This window comes from Schistocerca serialis, chromosome 9, assembly GCF_023864345.2.
Source record: "Schistocerca serialis cubense isolate TAMUIC-IGC-003099 chromosome 9, iqSchSeri2.2, whole genome shotgun sequence".
NCBI classification, from domain to species: Eukaryota; Metazoa; Arthropoda; class Insecta; order Orthoptera; family Acrididae; genus Schistocerca; species Schistocerca serialis.
In genome coordinates this window covers 330,920,930-330,945,945 of record NC_064646.1, presented here as the reverse complement: position 1 = coordinate 330,945,945, position 25,016 = coordinate 330,920,930, and the positions used below count along the sequence as shown (strand labels likewise).

General features: G+C 44.6%; 1 protein-coding gene across 2 annotated transcripts in view; it reads right to left on the bottom strand.

Moving 5' to 3' along the window:
• LOC126418750 (cadherin-23) overlaps nt 1-25,016 on the bottom strand; it is a 392,502-nt gene that overhangs the window by 236,795 nt on the left and 130,691 nt on the right. For both annotated transcript variants that reach the window (XM_050085675.1, XM_050085676.1), the window contains exon 2: nt 12,949-13,061. In XM_050085675.1, coding sequence (XP_049941632.1) covers nt 12,949-12,983 — 35 coding nt within the window. In that variant the 5' untranslated portion in view covers nt 12,984-13,061. The remainder of the gene's footprint in view (nt 1-12,948; nt 13,062-25,016) is intronic.

Below are 25,016 nucleotides of genomic sequence, written 5' to 3'. Positions count from 1 at the left end.
GCGTTGCGTGCTGACGTATACGTTTAAGTTTAGTTCCTTTGTTCGTTTGTTTCGTGTTTGTCACTGTTGAAATGCTAACTATTGAAGAACGCGTATTTTTAGTCGAACAAGTGTTCAAAGCTGGCGGTAAATACACAGTTTCAATTCGTCAAACATTTAATTCAGTTTTCCCGGAAACAAACACTACCACATCGCGGTTCTGTGCGAGATTTGATTAACAAATTTCGAAGTACGTGTTCAGTGACAGATGCACCGAGAAGTGGTCGTCCTAGCGTTTTGTCTGAGGATAAACTACTCGATATTTCCGATTAAATTTCCATGAGTCCGAACAAGTCAGTAAGAAAACTCGCCCAGGAAATCGATGTTAGTGTCGGGACGGTCCACACAGCTGTAAGGAATAAATTAGAACTTTTCCCATACGAAGTAACAGTATTGCAAGAACTGAAAAATACTGATCATGGCAAGAGACTGCATTATTGTCAACGGTTCAGAAATTTCGTTCAACAAAATGGAAGGGACATTCTTAATGAAACGTTTCTCACTGATGAGGCGTGGTTTCATTTATCCGGTTACATGAACTCACAAAATTCTCGTACATGTAGTACTGCAAATCCATTGTATATTCATGAGGAACCACTTCATTCTGTGAAAATAGCAGTTTGGATTGCGATTTCTACACGTCGGATTGTGGGTCCCATATTTTTCAACGAAACAATAAACGCACAACGATACTGCAGCGATATTCTGTACCCATTCATAGGAGAACATGTGTTAAGTGAAATACTGAACGGTTATTTTCATCAAGATGGTGCAACCGCGCATACAGCTTGCGTTTCAATGTCACTGCTTGCTGATGTTTCTGGTGATCGCATAATTTCACAGGGACTTTGGACTCCACGATCGCCTGACGTAACACCACCTCACTTTTCCTTCTGGGGTGCAGCGAAAGCAACTGTCTATAAAAACCGCCCAAAAAACATCGATGAATTGAAAACTGCAATATCGACTTTCACTGCTTCTGTTACAGAAGAAATGTTATAGCTTGTGTTTGGAAACATGATTAAACGAATTGAATTGTGTATTCAGCAACAGGGTATTCAACAACAGGGGGGACACTTTCAACATTTAATGTGAAAATTTTAAAGTAAAAATGAATATTCAATAAATTAATAATTTGTATTTCACTGATTTTGATTTCGGTATATTCAATGTGGCATACGGCACGCGCGGCTAAAAATCATACGGCACTTCGGAGAGACTTTTTGAACACCTCGTATGTGTATATATTGTCTAGATGCACTGATACATAACATCGCGGCTACTGTATTTTCGCTGTCGTTCTATATATGCTGTATTAAGGTACTAATTAATTTGTTATGACAATAATTTGGCGGTTTTGCAGCTACGATGCCATATGATTAGCCGAAACAGATTGATAGTGAAGTGAAAGAAATAAAATTTGATATCAAACAACAGCGAGACTGGACACTCCTCATAAATATGTCACTTTCTGACTTATATTACACAGCAGGTTCTATGCAACGTATAGTCATGTTTCGCAGAACGTAGCCAGGCACTGACGGATCTACAACCACACCCACTCTTGCACTTGTTCACGCGTGTCTTTCTTCAGGTCGCCAAGACGCGAAAATCACACAACTAAAGATCCCGGTTTACGGCAGATGCTGCAGTCTTTCCCTTTCAAATCGCTGAAGTGTAGCCATGTCCCAATGACAGTGTTCGGACGGCCGTTATCGTGCAACAGGATCGTCGAGTTCCGCGAGCTTGGAACCAGCGCTATAGAGACACTTTGCAGAAACTTCGACACTCCATGGGGCCAAAACATCGAAAAATGCTGTCGGACGGAACCATCATGTTGCCGTACAACGCACACCTCCACACTGCTCATCAGACGAAGATTATGCCTCAGCATCTTTCACCGAGTGATTTTCACGTCTGTGGCGACCTGAAGAAAGGCATCCATGAACGCTGGTTTTAGTCGGACAAGGAAGAGCAAGGGTGGGTGCGGTTGTGGATCCATCAGCGGCCGACGGCGGTCTACGAAACAGAAACTGGTCCTCTCGTCTCCCAGCGAGATAAATGTCTTAACGTGTGTGGTGATTACTATTGACTGAAGCCGTTGTACAATCCGGCTGTGGCAGGCGATCGGTTTTCATTTAACTGTCCATCACAGATAGTCCCGAAGATAGGATAAAGCATTTCGCTAGACAACGATGCTGGCAGCCAGTGTATGAGCGAAAGAAGTTTCACTGAGTTTGGCTGGTGCCCAGGACAATAATGCACAACGAACAAGTTTTATGACCACAAAATTCATGACCCAAGCAGACACGGTGATTGAAAATTCCGAGAGATACCCCATAACTAGGCATTATACGTAAATGCTGGTTACAAGAGACACTTTATGGAAGTGCGTGTTGATTTTAACGTGGGGAAAGATGATTTGTTACGAGAGTCACGGAAGTTGCCATCAGATAATTCGATTTGCGAGATGAGAAGAATCTAGGTTGGCCATTCAAACTTAAAATCGTACATTGGCCGGTTTAACAGGGCACTACGTTGCATTCCTGCTTTGGGACTCTCTGCTACCCGGTCTTGCATGAGGCACTTCATCTTTTAGACCATCTTCTTCTGTGCGAAAGCACAAACAGTGCCCGAACTCTTACGGGAATCGGCGGTAAAGCCGCGAGTAACGAGTATGATGGGCGGAGGCACTATGAATATAATGCGGGACAATAAGTTGCGAATGTGGGTCACACGGGAGGCGTGCCAGAGATAAGTCCCTGCAGTCGCACTGTCCTCTGTGTCCTCGGTGGCTCAGATGGATAGTGCGTCTGCCATGTAAGCAGGAGTTCCCGGGTTCGAGTCCCGGTCGGGGCACACATTTTCAACTGTTCCCATTGACTTATATCAAAGCCTGTATGCAGCTAACGGTATTCATTTCATTGTAACTTCATATTCTGTTGAGATGTTACTGAAGATTGCTTCTCAGTGTAAGGAACAGTTATTACCTAGAACAATTATTGGTGGGAGGAGCTTAACCCTGTTAAACCCTGTCGCTACCGCAACCTTAAAAGCTGCTGTCTCACTCAGATATGAGCTTCTTCTTGTGAGTTGATTGGCCACGCAATGTCTGGGAATGTATTGCTCAACTGCACTTCTGAAAAAATCTACCTGCTAATGTTTCATTTGCCTCAGACTAGTACCTAACACCCAGGAAAGATACGCCAGGTTGGTTGGTTGGTTGGTTTGGGGAAGGAGACCAAACAGCGTGGTCATCGGTCTCATCGGATTAGGGAAAGAATGGGAAGGAAGTCGGCCGTGCCCTTTCAGAGGAACCATCCCGGCATTTGCCTGGAGCGATTTAGGGAAATCACGGAAAACCTAAATCAGGATGGCCGGACGCGGGATTGAACCGTCGTCCTCCCGAATGTGAGTCCAGTGTCTAACCACTGCGCCACCCCGCTCGGTTACACCAGGATAATTATCAGTACAAAAGACATATTATTGCTTTCTTTTTCGTCTTAGCTTGTGAGGAAAATGTGTTAATTTTCCCAGTACAAGTAACAGAATGCGAGGCGAAGGTCTTTTTTCTGATCCTCATTCATTAGACATTGGACGAACTTGACAGCAACATGATGCATTTCAAGCTGCTGTGTGAAGATTTCATGTCATGATCCAACTAAATGCTACGTTCTTCTGCAGTCTTTCTGGCAGCCAGTCCAGAGTTTCGTTGACGGTCCTGACATTAGCGTCGCCGGTAGACGCCGATGGGCGTCCTGAACGAGAGTCATCTTTAACTTCCGTGCAGCCATTTTTAAAACATGTGAACTATTCGTAACACTGAGTACGGCTCAAGCATTCCTCACCGTAGGTTTCCTGGATCGTTTTGTGTCGGTTAATGTTTTCTTGAGTTTCACGTAAAATTTAATTCAGACGCGTTGATCCTCTAACTCTACCATCACGAAATTTGGAAACTGCGCGACACAGCGTTCTACTCAGTACAGCACTGAACAATAACTAACAGACATACAACAATGAAATTTCAGGCAGTTACACATCGATCACAGGGCAGGGGTGCCGAGACACCACTGGCGCGAAATTACAAATGTTTCGGAATTTTTCGAACAGAACTCGTGTATGGGTAGGTATGTGAGGATGTTGTTCATACATTCGTTTCACTAGCTGTAAGCTCCACTGCATCGTGACACGCATTCATGTCGTATTTCTTTTTTTTTTTTTTTTTTTTTTTTTTTTTTTTTTTTTTTTTTTTTTGAAGTAATTGCTTGTCTCGTGTAAAGACTATTATTAGTATCTTACAATATCTATGACAACAGCAATGATCTTTAAAAAATAAACAGTTTCGTGTCAGACACAATCGAACTCTTCAGGTTTCTAGCCCGCAGGGGGTAGTTACCCCAGGTAGCGAACCGCTGGGGTAGGTCATTGGACTCCAGCCCTGGAAGTCCCAGTTTCAATCCCTCACAGAGGCAGGGATTTCCTCCAGGACGGCCCTAGCTTCACTCAGCCTGCTATCAAACGAGTACTGGGGATGTTCCCCGGGCTTGAAGGGCGGCCAAGCAATGGGCCCGCTAATACCCTCCCCCTACTATTGCCGCGGCGAAGAAAGGCTGCCGGCCGGAGTTGCCGAGCGGTTCTAGGCGCTACAGTCTGGAACCGCGCGACCGCTACATCTTGCCTCGGGCATGGATGTGTGTGATGTCCTTAGGTTAGTTAGGTTTAAGTAGTTCTAAGTTCTAGGGGACTGATGACCTCGCATAGTGCTCAGAGCCATTTGAACCATTTGAAGAAAGGCTGCGCCCTGCCTGCGATCAAGCCAGCAGGCCAGTGTGAACGCAGGGAACTGCACGCTGCAGACTCATACAGTACGTATTGAAACGCTCTGCCTGGATTGAACATGCAGCTAGCTTTGTGTATGGTCAATGTGGACTCCACTTAACATTTCGATAGAAAGTCTCGTCAACAGAGAACTTGCAAGAGAAGTCACCAACGATAAAAAAAAGACTTTAGACTCCATCAGTCTCGTTTGCTGACAATGAAATCAATCTTTGCAGAAAATGATGCCGATACTTGAGATCTATGTTGCTAGTCTGCAGTAGAATTTCTACAGTCTGAGTAAGTACAGTTTCTGGTAATGATTGAACTTCCGTTTTGTCGTTCAAGGAAGTTCACAGCTACTCTGTTTAGTGGTTCCTGATTTCGCAATTAATTTGTTACTAATACCATGTCAGAACTGCAGTAAACTTTCTTTTTTATGATGTGCAGAAACGAGTGCCTTACTTTCAACATCGGTAACGATCACCCTATTGCTTCACGCCAATTAACGTGCGTGGTTCTCATCCAATTTCTCCGACACAACATGACAATAATGGCCCATAAATACGTAAGGAAGAGAACTGTAGCAGGCTGATCTATGACTCCGGTTTGTATTCGGTAGTTTGTATTCACAAGCGGCTTGAATATTCCAATCGCTATGAGCAGTTACAATAAATACTGGATACGGAGAGCTGCTGTTTTGTGACGTTTTAGACTAGGAAAACTCAAACAGTTGTGAAAACTCTACCAGTACAGGATACCCTTCGTTAAATGAGCAAAAAATTTCCAATTTCCTGCTTTGCTACGGGTATCTATAAGCATATTCAGCGATAGTAGATGCCAATCTTATGGTGACTCTCATTTCAATATGCATGTATGTTTATTCAGAAACTCTCATTGATTGATATTTGCGAAATTCTGAGTTATTTTTTAAATTTTCTTCACTGGTTTTCCGTATCTCGTATTTCAAAGCGGTCTCGTACATTTCCCGTTTCGGTTCTTCATTTTTGCGACCAAAATGACACTTTCATATGGAAAACTTTAATTTTAACAGTTCCTTCTTAGCGGCTGTAAAAAATACTTCAGCCTATCGGACTGGAATGCCTGAATTCGACAAAAATTTGACTCTTTTATTCGAAACCTCTCTACAAGTCCTCAGTCTGCGTTTCGCCATGAAATTAGCAGCTTCTAAGCTCTCCTCGCTTCGATAGTATTGTTCGACCTGTTGAATGATTATTACGATGTTAGAAACAACGTCATAAGCAAAGTTACAAAGTAGTGCTACGTTTGTTCCACTCTCATAGTAAAGCTGGCCATCTTTCATCGCCTATAGCCCTCCTTTTTTTTATCCAAGATTTGTATCAGATAATATCTTTCTCGGCCAATTGTACAAGTCATTCGTATCCCTAGCTCCTCATGCGTTCAACGAAAGTCAGTCTTCGCTTCAAAGGCAAATAGCTGATGTTGGGAATGAACTTGATGATGACGCACATTAAAAAGTTCGCTATCTGTGATGTTTTAAAGAGTTAGGTTCATAGTTCTGTCAGTGTATCTGTCGCTTTACAATGTTACGGATTTCAAATGTTTCTTAACTGTAGGCACATGCGAAATCTTGATGATCGAATCTCGTGTAGACACAGGCAATTCAAATAAAAAGTATGCTTTTTGCTGTTTGCGGATCCCCTCCTGCGCTATTAGCTGAGGGCTCTTCAAATCGAAGTTGAAAGATTTCCTTGAGGCATACAACTTTTATTCTGCTCTGGAACTTCTTAACAGCTTTCTGTGGATTAAGTAGTGACTAGTTCCGTTGATCCAGCAACCTTCCTATTATGGGCGGAAAACTTTTCCGTAGCCTAGTTGTCTGGTGGACTAGTTCATTACTGATCCTATTATATTGCAGCGTTCAGATAGGGAATAGTGGGCTGAGAAGCAGGACTTGCTGTGGTGTCTCCTAGAAAGCTCCTAGTTACGAGACACTTACGGTCTCGAAATAAAGAACGGGATATATGTCACGTTCAGAAGCAGACGTACCACCGTGCGTGTCTGCAACAGGTGCGCGTAGCGTGCCGAGGCGCTTTGCGTCCTTGCACGGCACTCTCCCCCTCGTTCTACGTCACTACAGGTTGCGGTAGGTCCCCGGTGAGTCACATGTTTGGAGCGATCCGAACCGGATATAGGAAAAACGAGGCTGTAGGCTCCGCCAGCAGGCGTACCAACTGTACTGCGTACGAAGGCTATGTCCTTTTTGCAAGTCGAGTACTCAAACGGAGATAAACATATGTCAAAAGGCATTGGCGGTAAAATGATTTCCTGAATGCCTGACAGCAAGAAACTCAGAGAAGGCGCAAGAAGTTCACATACACGATCTATGGAATATTTCGACCTTCACCTTTAATTATGTTGATCCAGACTGTAAAGTCTCCCGATATACTTCGTAGAAACAAGCTGCATAGGAGAGGACGCCTCTGGCAATCCTCAGTAAGAGTCTCTCAACGGTTAATTCAACACGCTCCTGAGTATCCTATAGCAATCAAATATCCTCATACAAATCGGTCACACGCTTTGGGGAAATGTCCAGGTAAAGATTTTATACATAAATGTTAGAGCTATGTGGCTCGACTTTATTACCGAAACCTGCCCGACTCTTGCTAAGAAATATAAAATTAAATAGTCCTCTTAAGCCTGATAAGAAGTGCGTAATGTTGGATCGAAAATGGCACTCGTATATCTATACAAAAAATCATAACGATTTTGACTGAATGATAAAGAACTTTCGAAAACCGCCATAAATATGATAAATGTTGGCAAAGTTTTGCGGCAAGACTGGGAATTATTCCCTGACACCAAACACACTGCCTTTGACTGCTTGCCGGTCACTGGACATTTTTCTCGCCAAACTCAAAGGCACTGACATACAGGTACACAACGGAGTCTCATATCTCTTTTAGAACCCATATGGGCCGTCAGAGCAAAATAATTATCAGCGTCTGATTGTCAAGACAGGTTAATAACTGAAACTGATGATGTACAATATGCATTCAGAGCTGGAACACTATCACTTGATGGTACATGACACTTCGGTAAATTATTTAAAGTTATAAACAATGCAGAATTAAAATGCAGACCGTTTTGACTCCACAAGTCAGACTGCAACAGAGACTGATGTGTCCTCCACATTATACGGGACGCAACCTACACAGAAGACCGCCGAGTTACCTATTACTCAGGCGCAATGGCACAGACAACGAACTGTAGGCCAGGGTAGAGAATTGGCAAAAAGCACTGCCTTCTGTAACGAGGGTACTGGAAAGTTGGTACAACGCTACGACAAACGTCTAAGCCGGATCGGCGACTATGCAGATAAGTAGCTGGAAGTTGTAGCTAACTGTTGCAAATAAAGCTGATTTGATTTTCACTGTGGTTTCCATTTCGCGACCTATCGTTCCTTACTTTCAGAATAGCCCTCGTAGCATACAATACGAACAGTGCGAACTATACAGCGGCTGCCTTTCTCGATGTAGAAAAGGCATATGATCGAGTGTGGAAAAATAAGCTGCTCACCAAAATGCGTGATGTCCCCACCATCCCGGACTATTGCAAGAAGACTGTTGATAGTTATCTTCAAGATACGTGATGCTTTGTTGAAATAGATGGTCAGCGGTCCAGGGCTCAACAACTTCCGAAGGGCATTCCTCAAAGCTCTGTTCTCTCCCCGTTTCTATTCGTCTCTTACATGAATACCTCTCATTACATGTCGAACTTGCGCAATTCGCGGACTAAACAGCGACCCTTATCGGCAGCCACAGAGTGGTTGCAGCGGTACGGCGACTCCAACGTCATCTTGCACTTATTGAATTATGGTCAACAGCAAAGTGCATTACCCTGAATGCGGAGAAGACTCATGCTATTGTGTATACTCGCAGTCGGCCGGAACTAAAGAGACCGTCTCACGCTGCACAACATCGCATTCCTTTGGACAAATCAAATAAATTACATGGGGGTGACAATGGACCAGAAACTCCTTCTCAAGCACCATGTATAGGGGAAACGCAAAATCACTATACACATGTTTCACTCGTTACACCCACTGCTGTCCAGTCAACAACTGAACTGAACTTGACGACCAAATTACGCCTCTACCGAATAACGATCATGCTGCCAGTCTTATATCTACGCTCCTCCTGGGGAATCACATGTAATAGCAGTCTCAACCACTGCGAACGCTACACAATCGATGCCTACGGTGGCTAAAGATCGGCGATCTCCAGCAGGAACTACACCTGGAGACCATCAGGGAAATAATCGTATCATACACCCCAAACCTGCTCGCGTGGACATAAAAAGACAAATTGCCCCAGTTACTAGTTAGTCCCTACCTTCAACATAGCACATCAGTTGCTTCTCAAGACTAATCTTCACTCCCCGCCAAGAAGAGCCGAACTGGACATTGATGTTAGTCTTCGTTCACTGAATCTAGGGCTACACCAAGGCTTAAAGATAGACCAGTTCAAGCTGACATTACTGCCACGTCCAGTCTTCATACTTCAGTTATGTGTGGTAGAACTTCTTTCAATAAGTTGTTGAATACTGTTACTAATCTACCTTGCCATTTCATCTATTTTTGCTGTAGCTGCTGCCTAACCCCAAGTGCATTGACAGATACAGCAGACGCAGAAGTCTTGTTCCGTAAACCACGGGACTTGACGTCTGTTGTTCTTCATGCCTAATTTTAATGTACAGGGTATAATGGGTATAAATCCAGGTATTTCTATTGGTGGTTGATGACGGTGTACTGAACAACATTACACAATAATTTACGTCATTTGCAGAATAATAATTATGACTACAACAAGTCGTGTGTTTTTAGGTTGGTTTCCTGCAAGTACATGTGGCAAGAGCAAGCCATTATATTATTTTCCCCTCGACAGCAGGTCATGTGTTGAAGTGTGGATGCATGGACTCAAAACGGCTAGTGCATACCGCCCAGCGTAGTCCAGTTCGTGGAGCAGTTAAATCCATGCAGGAAACATCAGCCCGTAAAGTTTGTGACGTATTTGTGGGAAGACTGTTCAACGCAGAGAAAAAACAACTAACACACTGGTGTGTGTACATATTAAGGTACGACATATAAAAATATCTGCACTTACACCCTTTACACCCTGTACGTAGAGTAAAGTAAACTAAAATTTGTACAAAGCACTTTTACCTGAAGAAAAATGCAAAGGTTCTGAACTCGAGTACCACTACAGCAAACGGCTTTAATCTGCTAAGAAGCTCCAAATGATGTAACTGTCATTAGACTTGGGCTGTATAACTGTAGTAATTGTCAGGTAAAGAGATTCCATATCCCAAAAACTATCCTCAGTAGCCGCAGAGGAAGGGTTCAGCTCCTTAAAGTGGGAAATGAAGAAGGAATACGTGTTAATTATGCAGTTGCGATACATGTGCTGATGACATTATACTTCTTAATGAAGCCAGGACTCTGCAGCAGAACGTGCGTTGTTGTGAAACATAGTCTTGCACTGAAGATGGTCGCTCTGTGACTGAAATCGATACGCAACAATAAAAAACGGTCTCAAATTTATACGACCAATGCTAGAGTTTCCCCTGTTTACGATAGTAACTGTGTAGTCGTGGTGCACAAATCTGCTAACGGAATCCAATCTCAAGAAATACCCTACTGGCCATTAAAATTGCTACACCACGAAGATGACGTGCTACAGACGCGAAATTTAACCGACACGAAGAAAATGCTGTGATATGCAAATGATTGGCTTTTCAGGGCATTCACACAAGGCTGGCGCCGGTGGCGACACCTACAACGTGGTCTGACGAGGAAAGTTTCCAACCGATTTCTCGTACACAAACAGCAGTGACCTGCGTTGCCTGGTGAAACGTTGTTGTGATACCTATGGACGAGAAATGCGTACCATCCCGTTTCCGACTTTGATAAAGGTCGGATTGTAGCCTATCGCGATTGCGGTTTATCGTATCGCGACATTGGTGCTCGCGTTGGTCGAGATCCAAGGACTGTTAGCAGAATATGGAATCGGTGGGTTCAGGAGCGTAATACGGAACGCCGTGCTGGATCCCAACGGCCTCGTATCACTAGCAGTTGAGATGACAGGCATCTTATCCTCATGGCTGTAACGGATCGTGCAGCCGCGTCTCGATCCATGAGTCAACAGATAGGGACGTTTTCAAGACAACAACCATCTGCACGAACAGTTCGACGACGTTTGCAGCAGCATGGACTATCAGCTCGGAGATCATGGCTGCGGTTACCCTTGACGCTGCATCATAGACAGGAGCGTCTCCGATGGTGTACTCAACGACGAACCTGGCTGCACGAATGGCAAAACGTCATTGTTTCGGTTGAATCCAGGTTCTGTTTACAGCATCATGATAGTCGCAGCCGTGTTTGGCGACATCGCGGTGAGCGCACATTGGAAGCGTGTATTAGTCATCGCCATACTGGCGTATCACCCGGCGTGATGGTATGGGGTGCCATTGGTTACACGTCTCGGTCACCTCTTGCTCGCATTGACGGCACTTTGAAGAGTGGACGTTACATTTCAGATGTATTACGACCTCTACCCTTCATTCGATTCCTGCGTAACCCTATATTTCAGCAGGATAATGCACGACCGCATGTTGCAGGTCCTGTATCGGCCTTTGTGGATACAGAAAATGTTCGACTGCTGCCCTGGTCAGCACATTCTCCAGATCTCTCACTAACTGAAAACGTCTGGTCAATGGTGGCCGAGCAACTGGCTCGTCACAATACGCCAGTCACTACTCTTGATGAACTGTGGCATCGTGTTGAAGCTGCATGGGCAGCTGAACCTGTAGACGCCATCCAAGCTCTGTTTGACTCAATACCCAGGCGTATCAAAGCCGTTATAACGCCAGAGGTGGTTGTTCTGGGTACTGATTTCTCAGGATCTATGCACCCAAATTGAGTGAAAATGTAATCACGTGCCAGTTATAGTATAATATATTTGTCGAATGAATATCCGTTTATTATCTGCATTTCTTCTTGGTGTAGCAATTTTAATGGCCAGTAGTGTATGAGTATTTCTCTCAGTTCTTCTCTCCGCTACGTTTGTCTCGTTCTCTTCCCCTTTCTTAGTCACCTACAATTTTCCTCTTTGTGTTCCTTACTTGCGTACTTGCATTGTATCACATTACAATTTCTCTCCTTCTCCATGTGCCCTCTCAGGCTCACTACTGTCTGTATCTAGCGGCCTGTATTTTGTCACTGTCTTTCTATTTTTCACAAGCAAATATAAACTATGTTTTTCTGATGGATCCAGTACGGTTTTCATTATTTTTATCTTGGCAATTTGGATTCCGTAGTCCGTGCAAGACCTCTTATAAGTTGTGTGTCGTAGTCAATGTTATACAAAATAAGAAAAAAAATACCTTGCTGGACGTAAGAGAGAGCTTTGTGGCTTTTCTCTCGCCAATAAAAGATATGAAAATATCAGGGAAAGGAAAATCTAAACTGCGATGTCGCCAGACGGCCTACCTCGGGAAGCTTCAAAAGCGTACTACCCTAAGAATTTATCGCTGCTAACGATGTCTATCAGACCTTCTCTACAACACTGCCACAGACACTTTGAGATTTAAACAGTAGCTTTGGCGTGGAACGTGAAGCTACTAAATTTGAACGTTGCCGGGAGTCCTCCAACTGCGCCCAAAATCCTGTTTTGGAAGTTCGTTGACTATCGGGAGCCGGCCGAAGTGGCCGTGCGGTTAAAGGCGCTGCAGTCTGGAACCGCAAGACCGCTACGGTCGCAGGTTCGAATCCTGCCTCGGGCTTGGATGTTTGTGATGTCCTTAGGTTAGTTAGGTTTCACTAGTTCTAAGTTCTAGGGGACTAATGACCTCAGCAGTTGAGTCCCATAGTGCTCAGAGCCATTTGAACCATTTTTTGACTATCGGGACTTGAATCGCATTCCTCTGAATAATTCTCCGCAGCTGTCTGGCGCTCCGTGCACGGAAAAGGTGGGAACAAAGGACCGAGAATCAATTCGTCTGCAATGAGGACCCACAATAGTGCGAGTCAGTTAGTCGCTATCAATGACCTACCTGGCACGAACAGACGGACTGTTCCTCTTCTTCATGGCAGCACGGTACCGCAGAGCCGGCACGCACGCAGCAGCTGTGCGACGCACACGTCTCTCAGGCGATGGAACTGAAGTCTGCAGAGAAAAGACGTTTGTCATCAACTGTGCACATCGACAGCGTACATACAACAAGACACTACACTCCAAAATGTTTTACGATACGTCTTCTGAAGCGAGTATGTCATCCACTGTATCTATATTGTCTAAAAGGCATTTTCGGAAAAACTAACATGGATATCGGTTTGTGGATGGTTGACGCAGTGACGCAATATAGACAGTTACCGACTTTTCTTCCTTTCTTCTTATTTTAAGTCAGTAGTCAGTTTGATGCGTCCTTCCACAAATTCCTGTCCTGTGCCAACCTCTTCATAACAGAATTCTCAGAGTAGCGTTTACAACCTACGTCCTCAACTGTTACCGACTATGGAGGCAAAATACCACCTGTCATCCACACGTGCAAGGCTCTCATCCGACCCATCCTCACCTATGTGAATGCTTCACAGGCCTTACTCCCATCCTAAGTTTTACCGGTCCCTTCAAATCCTACAACAACATACATTCTGCGACACTTTCGACAGTGTCTGACAAAAAAAAGCACCAAGAAGGGGAGGAGGACACGAAATGACACTTCACGGGTTGAGAGGGTCTGCGATGTTATTTCAGTGATTACAAAAACGAGTCAAAATTAAAAATAGCTTGGCAGTGTGATACCACTTATCGGTATGATGTTGAACCTCCTCTCGTCTCAAAGCTTACACTGATTCGGTTCGGAAGGGTGTCGTAAAGCCGCTGTATCCTCTCTAGAGGCAAACTGGCCCATGACTGTCCTAACTGGTCCTTGATGTCCTGGATAGCAGCGCTGCAGACCAAACTGCTGAGGTCATCGGTCCCTAAGCTTACACACTACTTAATCTAACTTAAACTAACGTACGCTAAGGACAACACAGACACCCGTGTCCGAGGGAGGACTCGAACCTCAGACGGAGGCAGCCGCGCGAACCGTGGCAAGAGGTCTGAGACCGCGAGGCTATCCGACGCGGGAGGGGACGGAGTTAACTTCTGAGCTGGTCCTACACATACATTCTATCAAGGACAGATCTGGGTATCTAGTTGGCAACGCGATTACCTCAACATCACGCAGACAGTTCATTGAGACAGTCGCTATGTCTGAGAATTCTTATGTCGTAAAATGGCACCACGAAACTGTCGCATGAGCAGGTTGTTCGCCACATACCGCTGTACCGCCAGAGTTCCCTCAGTCACTACCGCCGTGACCGGAAGTCTTACTCCATTGCTTGATTTGACCAGCCGACGGAATACAGACTCAGAATGAGGCCCCTTTCAAACTCTATGACGTGCTGGTAACGCTGTCTCACACGAGTACGCGGAATCTCCTGTGTCCTTTACAGTGATCACTCAACGTCTGATGCTGTTCACTTGCCTTATATACTGAAGTGATAAACGACATGAGGTAGCGATACGCACATATACATATGGCGGTAGTATCACGTACACAACGTATAAATTGTCATTGGCGAAGTTGTCGCTTGTACTCAGTTGATTCATGTGAAAAGCTTTCCGATGTGATTATGGTCGCACGGCGGTAATCATCACACTTTCAACGCGGAATGGTAGCTAAACGCAAGAGACATTCCATTTCCGGATTCGTTAGGGAAATCAACATTCCGAGATCCACAGTGTCACGAGTGTGCCCAGAATACCAAATTTCAGGAATTACCTCTCACCACAGACAACGCAGTGTCCGACGGCCTCTCTTTAATGATGGAGTGTAGGGACATTTGCGTGGAGTTGTCAGTCCTAACACAGAAGCTACAATACATGCGACAGCCGCAGAAATCAATGTGGGACGTACGACCAACGTTTCCGTAAGGGCAGAGGGGCGAAATTTCGCGTTAATGGGCCATGGCAGCAGACCACCGACGCGAGTGTCTCTGCTAATAGCACAACATCGCCTGCAGCATCTCTTCTACGCTCGTAATCATACCGGTTGGGCTCTAGACGACTAGAAACCGTGGCCTGGTCAGATGAGTCCCGATTTCAATCGGTAAGAGCTGATGGTAGTGTTCGAGTGTGGTGCAGACCCCACGAACCCACGGACTCAATTTCCCAACAAGGCACTGTGCAAACTGGTAATGGCTGTACAATGGTGTAGGCTGTGTATACATGGAATAGGCTGGGTCACTGAGTGGAAACGGTTACATTCGGCTACTTGGGGACCGTTTGCCTCCATTCGTGGAATTCATGTTCCCAAGCAACGATGGGAATCTTTTGGATGTCAATGCGCCCTGTCACCGGGCCACAGTTGTTCCCGATTGATTTGAAGAACATTCTTGACTGTCTCAGAATGATTTGGCCACCCAGATCGCCCGATTTGAAACCCATCGAACACCTTGAGACATAATCGAGAGGCAGCTTGTGCACAAAATCGTGCATCGGGAACACTTTCTCAGCTATAGACGGCTATAGAGGCAGCATGGATCAATATTTCTGCAGGGGATTTCAACGATTTGTTGAGTCCATGCCACGTCGACTTGCTGTACAACGCCGAGCAAATAAAGTCCGTCATGATATTAGGAAGTATCCCACGTCCTTTGTCAGCTCAGTGTGTACTCTACCAGGCCTGGTAGCAACACTAAACACGAATGTATTCTGGCGGCCGTTCTAACTGTCACAGAGACCTGCAACTCTAATCATTTACAAGCCGGTCGCTGTGTCCGAGCGGTTATAGGCGCTTCAGTCTGGATCCGCGCGACAGCTACGGTCGCAGGTTCGAATCCTGCCTCGGGCATGGATGTGTATGATGTCCTTAGCTTAGTTAGGTTTAAGTAGTTAAAAGTTCCAGGGGACTGATGACCGCTGATTTTAAGTCCCACAGTTCTCAGAGCCATTTGAATCATTTAATCATTTACATAGGCGGCGATCGTGCCTACGTGCACTAAGTTACATTGACATCTGACCATGGTTTCTGGGTGCTAGGTTGTGTATGCGACCACCTTCTCCAATCCGTTTCCTGCACCAGCTTATAAACTTCCCACAACGCTTCAAACACGCGGAACACTTTTTTTAGTCCTACGTTTGCCTCAGATTGGAGACCAAACAACGTATTACATCTTCCATTCTGCTGCAGCCCCACTGTCAACATGTCCCACATTCCATTCACCTCCAAACAGGGCACGTCCTTTTCCAGACCAGCTTCTGTTGCTCCCCTTCCAGACCAATATCCATATCTGTCATTCGCACCTGCCATAACCGGCAGTCCTACAATGAAAGCCCCAGTTCACCTTCCCCTGCCTAGCTACAACGCTACATGCTAACCCAATATCTACACCTAGTCCATTAGTTCTTTCCTATATACAATCCAACACATTCTCTATTATGGAATTCCCAATCCTCCACTCTTACCTAACCCATCCCACCTAGTATATATCGAAAGCCTCACACCCTGACTCCACCGTCTTCATCACTGTCGAAAAAAAATAACTTATGTCCCCTTCAGTTCCCATCATTCTGTAAATATTACATGGTGCGATGCGATTTGTCTCGAATGCAGGAACATTAGGCGGCGTTGACAGCTAGTTTATTGAAGTCAGAACACTAGCTGAGGCGATGAACTGGAGTGGAGATGAGTGAATTAGACGTGTGGCTGGCTTTAATGTCTTTAATCATGGAGAAGCTAAACCTGGAAGGCAGGTCGGAATTTAAACCTCGCTCCTCATAAACACACGTTATCCCCACCTCGGCCGCTGCACATTCTGTCTCGGTGCTATTTACAGTGAATTTACGTACTGCGTACCGCCATAGAGTAGTGGTTCCCAAATGTTTTTCATTTCCGGCGTCCCAAGTCAAAACAGCGGTGCATCTAACAAAGCTGTTAGGTTAGTTTGAAAAATTCTAATACGGAAATTCATATTTGAGATTCACAGATAATTCACTGCGCAGATTTTTTACTCACGTCAATAATAAGTGGATGGCCTTGTTTCTCAGTTCGCAATTTCTCAAATCTCACAATCAATATTGCGTATAAGAGTCCAATTATCCTGTTCAGTATTAATTTTAAGATGTTATCAACTCTTAATCTCAATCACAGAAAATACAACTTCTTACAAACAAGATTTTGCTTAGCAGTTAATATTATCAGTTAATATTACTAGTTAAAATTATTATGTGCGTTGAGCAATGGCTATTAATCTTTTAGTGTTATCCAAAAAACATGGAGTTCCGTGTTGGCAATGCTTGTTGACAAAGCGTGTTTACAATCTGCTGCCACAAGAGCTTCTGAGCACTATGTGACTTAACATCTGAGGTTATCAGTCCCCTAGAACTTAGAACTACTTAAACCTAACTAACCTAAGGACATCACACATATCCATGCCCGAGGCAGGATTCGAATCTGCGACCGTAGTGGCCGCGCCGTTCCAGCCTGACGCGCCTAGAGCCGCTCAGCCACACAGGCCGGCGCTGCCACAAGACAATTCTTCAGAATATCTCTTGACTTCACTGATGGTGCAAGAAGAAACATAATGATTACAAGGAAAACAATTTTTTGCCACTATTTCTCTGGTTACTATTTATTATTTTTGCGCGCAGCAACTTAGATTTCGGGTAACCACTGTCTTTCGGAAGACGGTACACAATGTAAAAATAATCCGAAACCTGACGTATATTAAAAAATAATAAATGATAATCAGTGAAACTGTGAAACAAGCGTTTTTATCTATAAGATTCTTGAAAAAAAGAAAAACAAAGAAACTGAGATCCAACTTTGGCTCTAAATGGTTTTGGAATTCATGGACATTGCTCAGTGTTATCTATCTCAGAGCAATTTGATAAGCTGTGACAGGTGACATTCAGAAACAGATTTTATATTTAAAAAAAAAAAAATTTCATTGCAAATCACATACGGCTGCAACAATGGAAAACAATCATCGATTACACACACATTAATTCTTACTTTCCACGGTTCTAACACTTCTCTGAAACATTTTCTGTTCATTTTCAAATGTGAGTTTATGTACAGAGAGAATCAACTTTTGAAGGGTTCGGATAGGTATTTTACTTTGACCAAAAATTTATTTTTCAGAGGGACTGAAAGATTCGTATTTTCCTTGTTCAGAATAAGTGTACATTTCTTGCAATAATTGGAAAGTAAGAGGCAATACGTCGGCACAAAAGAACCATCGTGAGTGGCAGCAGCACAAGAAATACATGTATTGTACTCCCATTTGCTAATGCAGTGTCTTGAAAAACCTTGATTTCTCTGACCGAGATTTTATATACTCGAGTCACTATAGCCGGCCTTTGTGGCCGAGCGGTTCTAGGCGATTCAGTCCGGAACCACGCTGCTGCTACGGTCGCAGGATCGAATTCTGCCTCGGGCGTGGATGTGTGTGATATCTTTAGGTTAGTTATGTTTAAGTAGTTCTAAGTTCTAGGGGATTGATGACCTCAGATGTTAAGTCCCATACTGTTTAGAGCCATTTCGTGTCACTATATATTCTGAGACTAATATCACTTCAAGAGTCAAATACTTCGATGCGAGGGCTTCTCTGTGGATGATTCAGTGGGACTGTGCTGTTGGAGGAAGAATTTACCACTGGAATATTTTCAAGGCACGCAGTTTGGTATGCAGTATTTTAGAGTACTTGTCTTGTCACTCGAAGGAAACAATGAACAGACTAGTTCTACACCGATACTGAACCACCCGGAAAAACTGCAACCTATTGTAGATTCCTGAAAGTTCACACGTTTAGGAAACCAAAAGGTGTTACTACTTTCTTGTGTTCATTCATTATGGAAAGAAATATTACAATCTGGTCTTTAGACTTAAAAAGCAGTAATACTCTCTTCACGAATTCTTTTTAAATTGCATATTAATGTCAAAATCGTCCTAAATGTATGTAAAAATCAGCAAAATGGCTGACTGTGGCTGTGTTGCCATTGCACAAAGAAGATGTTTCGGTAACCACTGCGGGTTACTGGTACATATTTTCGTCTATCTCCCATACAGGAACAGTATCTCTCTCGTACCTGCCGAAGACACGCTAGTGCAAATATGTTCATATTCTGGAGCTGTACATATAAACCACCGAATACTTGTGTACTCGGAGTCTGGAAGTAATAAGACGTTTGCACTGTGCAGTGCGATTCTATTTTTAGAAATCTTACATGACTTGAATATTAATGATTTTTTACATGGTAGCTATTCCCTGTCTCCATCGCTATCTGTAACTGAACTCCTCAAATACGTTTTGAGGTTGCACGCTGTGGTTTGTGACCAAAGAAAGTTATTTCTTTATAACCAGTTAACAAGATGGCGGCAGTACGATTGACAGAGGCCGCAGAGACTTCCCAGTAAACGTAAGGAGTATTTGAGGTTGGTGGAAAGCACGTTCCAGCCGCGGCATGTCATTCACCCGCGAAACGCAGCCGGGAAGAGCCGCACCTGCTCGCCCGCATGCCGTCATCGCCAGCAACCGCCGCCTCGCCCTTGGCACTTCACTGCTAGCTAAAAGTCAGCAGGCTCTTCCAGCCATAAAATGCGTGTTCCCTTGCCATTCTGTCGCTCCGAGATCGCCGTCTTAGCATGAGGACGTTCAAAAAGAGAACACGAGAACTGTCGGCAGAGTATTCATTCCAGAAGGACTGCTGTTTTGTTTGTATCATATGTTTCGACCCGCTTTACCCGGTCCATTAACTTTTTTCTATCTGCTGCTACTGTTATCACTACTACACCTAATATCTCATATTTCTCAGTCTGTCCCTAACACACTCTAAAGAACAAAAAAGGAAAAAAAAACGTCGCACCACAAAGGAATTATCCGAACGGTAGGGAAATCGGCAGATATGGTGTACGCGTACAGACAAACAAATGATTACAATTTCACAAAAAGTGGATGATTTATCCAAGAGAAAGAGGTTCGCAAACTGAACAAGTCAATAATGCGTTGGCCCACACAAGCAGTTATACGGCTTGGCATTGACTGATAGAGTTGTTGGATATCCTTCTGAGGTATTCTATCGCTTGAGCCTTGTCCCGCAGTTATGCAGGGTCAGCCATCGTTAATCGCATTTGGCATGTTAATGTTTAAGGGGTGGCCGGATGCCCTTCCTGCCGCCACCCCGTACCCCCCGGGACGGAATTAGTGTACCCCAACTGTCGGCGTCGAGTGTAGTCCATGGAATAGTGCGAAAGTGTTCAGATGTCTGCGAGCCGTGTAACTGAGGCGGAACATGGGGGCCAGCCCGGTGTTCACCTAGCGAGATGTGGAAAACCACCTAAAAACCACATCCAGGCTGGCCGGCACATCGGCCCTCGTCGTTAATCCGCTGGGCGGATTCGATCCGGGGCCGGCGCGCCTACCCGAGTCCAGGAAGTAGCGCGTTAGCGCTCTCGGCTACCCTGGCGGGGGGATGTTCTCCTGAGGTATATCGTACTAAATCGCGTCCAATTGGTCCGTTAGATCGTCAAAACTGCGTGCTGGTCGGAGGGCCTTGTCCATAATGCTCCAAATATTCTCAGTTAGGCAGAGATCCGGCATCCTTGCTGGCCAAGGTAGGGTTCGCCAGCCACGAAGACAAGCAGTAGGGTGGGTGTTATCTTGCTGAAGTGTGCGCTCAGGATAGCTTGCCATGAAGGGCAACAAAACGGGGCGTAGAATATCGTTGACGTACCGTTCTACTGTAAGGATGCCTCGGATGACAACCAAAGGGGTCTTGGTACGAAATGGAATAGCACCCAAGGCCACCACTCCTGGTTGTTGGGATACATGGAGCACGACAGCTAGGATGGTATCCAACCGCTGTCTGGGGCATCTCCAGACACGTCTTTGCTACTAATCGGGGCTTAGTTCGAAGTGGGACTCATCACTTAAGACAATTATATACCGGTGAACGAGATTCCAGACCGACTGCTCGTCTGGAGACACGCCGGATAGCGGTGGGGTACCAACCTGCCCGTCGCCCGCCATACGGGTCAACAACCAGGAGTGATGGTCTGCGATACCATCTCTTTTCATAGCGGGTCCTCATTTGTTGTCATTCGCGGCACCCTTCAGCACAGCGGTACGTGGCGATATTCCACGCCACGTTTTGTTGCCCTTCGTTGTAAGCCATCCTAGGCTTACATTCCAGAAAGATAATGCCTGCCCGCACACGGCGAGAATTTTTGTTACTTGTCTTCGTGCTTGCCAAACGCTACCTTGGCCAGCAAGGTCGCCGCGTCTCTCCCCAATTGAGAACATTTCAAGCATTATGGGCAAGGCCCCCCAAGCATCTCGGGATTTAGACGATCTAACGCGCCATTTGGACAGAATTTGACACGAAATCCCTCAGGAGGTAATCCAACAGCTCTGTCAATCAATGCCAAGCCGAATAAATGTTTGGATAAGGGCCTGAGGTCGACCAGCACAATATTTACTTGCTTAATTTGTGAAGCTCTTACTCTCTAATAAATCATCCAATCTTCCTGAAATTGTAAATTATTATTTGTCTGTAGCTGTACATCGCATCTACCGATTTCCGTCCTATTCGGATAATTCCTTCGTGGTGCGCCTTTTTTGTCTTAGAGTGTATTTCTTACTGCTGCTGCTCCTTCCAGCATCAGGTCAACTATTCCTGCGTGCCTCAGCTGGTCTCCCATTAACTTTTTCGGGACTGAGCTCGTTTCCCCAAAGCGGAGCAATTCGGCGGCACTGTGCGGGTTCCATATTCATTAGGTTTCTTTCGTCGCTTATAAAATCTACAGTTTTTGACTTATCGGAGTAATTTTTTTTTGTAAATGAAGCTTAAAACACGCTCTTCACTGGCATACTATTTCCATTATTCCATATCGCGCACTTTTTGACTTGGCAGCGGTGTTCATACAGAAAAAAATGAAAAATTTGATTTTTTTTTTTTTACTTTCTTTAAGTTGAGAGGTGATGCATTGAATTAGACATATTAAAATTAGTTGCATCTTATTCTTTAAAGTTTTAGCTTTAAAACGACATATAAAATACAATTTCATCTCTTATGGGACGTCCGTGGGAAGAAAAATAAAAAGACCATTTTGAGGGATGAAAAATTTGATTTATGTCAATAACCTACAAAAATTTATAAAATTTGCTTAAAACAAATTTTACAACTTTGGCACATCGATTTTTCGGTAGGCAACCATATATTACACGTCCTTTCGGCACTTTGCTACTGTTGTTGCACTCAGGCACATGAAGAGAAGGGTTGAACGGACAAGTTTCGATAAAGGAAGGGGGACCGATTTCGCACTCCTGGTTTGGAGCGATCACCGCAAACGACAAAGTCACCCTGTTTTCCGAAGTCTATTCTTGCGATAGCATGGTACAGCCCGTCCATCCTGTGTAGGTCACCATGCTCAGAGCGTGGCCTCTTCCTCGATGGGGTTGGTTGAGCCCTGACGTCGCCCACAAGCTCTGTGACGAGACTCTTCCGAAACTGCAAATGACTCTTTGGTGTCTCTCCTCCTTTCTTGGCTATGATGAAATGTAGCAAGTAAGCGTTGACGATCCACAAGTGAAATTAGCCAGAAGAATGACCCTTTTGTAAAAGCAAAAATTTACTAAGAATCATCGAATAACCAGAAGAAAATTTTTCTCTACCATTTGAGGAATTTTCTGGCAAAATGGTACGACGCGCAGTAGTGATCGGCTCTGCCTACGGCTCCCGTATTTGCCGTGTAGTCACGAATCATTGATGGCTTCTGACGCGACAATCGGGCCACGTATACGTTCCTCGCACCTCATAGCAAGTGCCGCGTCGGGCCAAGTATAAGGGCCTCCTGTCCCGAAAGGGTTAAGCTGTCGTCTGTTCTGATTTCGGTACTCCATAGTCTTCTTTTCGCTCTTATTCTTTTTAACACTCCTTCTTTTCTGTACATTATTTTTTTACTTATTTTTTACTTTTTTTGATCGTACCATATTTCCATATACGTCCACATTCTTCTTCTTTGGATTTTCAGTCGATTGCGTTCCAATAACACACAGCTCTCCAGCTCATGCATCCAAGTCGATAAGAAGAATAACACACCAAAGGATGGAAAAGGAAATTGAGGATCTTTAGATGACGATCAGATTGGCTTTAGGAAAGGCCAAAGCAGCAGAGGGGCAATTCAGAGGTTGCGCTTGACGATGGAAGAAAAAATCTACAAAAATAGTATCATGTTCATAGGAATTGTCGCCCTAGAAAAAGCTTTCGACAAAAGAAAATGATGCATGATGCTGGGATTCCCAATAAAACAGATGTACGTATAGAAAAATTGGGTAATCTATATCTGTACTAATGATAAAATTGTAAAACTGTCATGCTTAAACAACGAAAATATTTGACAAAAACTGATCGCAGTTCATGTATGGAGTAAAATGAGACTGTTTTAAAAACTTCATCTGTCTGTTCGACTGTCTGTGTCTGAATACTCTGATTTCAAAAACTGCTAGACGAATTTCCATGGCGTTGTCACAGGTAACATGAGCGTAGCTTGGGACAACATGTAAGAAACGTTTGATCAAAATCGGATCACGAAAGGGAAAGATATCTTACTTTAAACTTCTATGACTCTGCTTTGCTTAGTAATTCGGATGTGTATCTCAATGATACGATCATGACATCGAAGTACACTTGTTGTATGAGATTTGAGTCGAGGGGAAAGGACAAGCCAGTCCATTCGCCGAATGTCCTCTCGCTCCATGAGCTCCTCCACCTGTGTAGCTCGATGCGATAGCGCATTTTCATTCACAAAAATGAACTCAGGGGCCAAAAAGACGCTCGTGGGGTAGGAACACACTATGACCAGTGAGTACACAGTATTGAAATATTTGGAGTTCAGTACGCCCATGCAACATTACATCCACCCACACCATAACGCCTGAGTTACTAAGGTCGACAGTGTTCTTAGATACATTATGTACCCACATATGGTGAAAGGCGGCAGCATGCACTGCCCCCTGGGGTGATCACACACGTATTCCAGAACCATGTCCTGTTGTCTGCAAAGTCCAGGGGACCAAAGTGAGTCGTGGTGGCTTCAGTGTAAGTATTGTCTTTGAATGAAAGTGTCATTTATATTCGTCTCATTACGTATATCTTTGAGCTGCCATCTGTAGAAGTTATTTCTACAATACTGGCCATTAAAATTGCTACGTCACGAAGATGACGTGCAACAGACGCGAAATTTAACCGACAGGAAGAAGATGCTGTGATATGCAAATGATTAGCTTTTCAGAGCATTCACACAATGTTGGCGCCGGTGGCGACACCTAAAAAGTGCTGACATCAGGAACGTTTCCAACCGATTTCTCATACACAAACAGCAGTTGACCGGCGTTGCCTGGTGAAACGTTGTTGTGATGCCTAGGGTAAGGAGGAGAATGCGTACCATCACGTTTCCGTCTTTGATTAAGATCGGATTGTAGCCTATCGCGATTGGGGTTTATCGTATCGCGACATTGCTGCTCTCGATGGTCTAGATCCAATGACTGTTATCAGAATATGGAATCGGTGGGTTCAGGAGGGTAACACGGAACGCCGTGCTGGATCTCAACGGCCTCGTATCACTAGCAGTCGAGATGACAGGCATCTTATCCGCATGGCTGTAACGGATCGTGCAGCCACGTCTCGATCCCTGAGTCAACAGATGGGAACGTTTGCAAGACAACAACCATCTGCACGAACAGTTCGACGACGTTTGCAGCAGCATGGACTATTAGGTTGGAGACCATGGTTGCGGTTACCCTCGACGGTGCCTCACAGACAGGAGCGCCTGCAATGGTATACTCAACGACGAACCTGGGTGCACGAATGGCAAAACGTCATTTTTTCGGATGAATCCAGGTTCTGTTTACAGCATTATGATGGTCGCATCCGTGTTTGGCGACATCGCGGTGAACGCACATTGGAAGCGTGTATTCGTTATCGCCATACTGGCGTATCACCTGACGTGATGGTATGGGGTGCTATTGGTTACACGTCTCGGTCACCTCTTGTTCGCACTGACGGCATTTT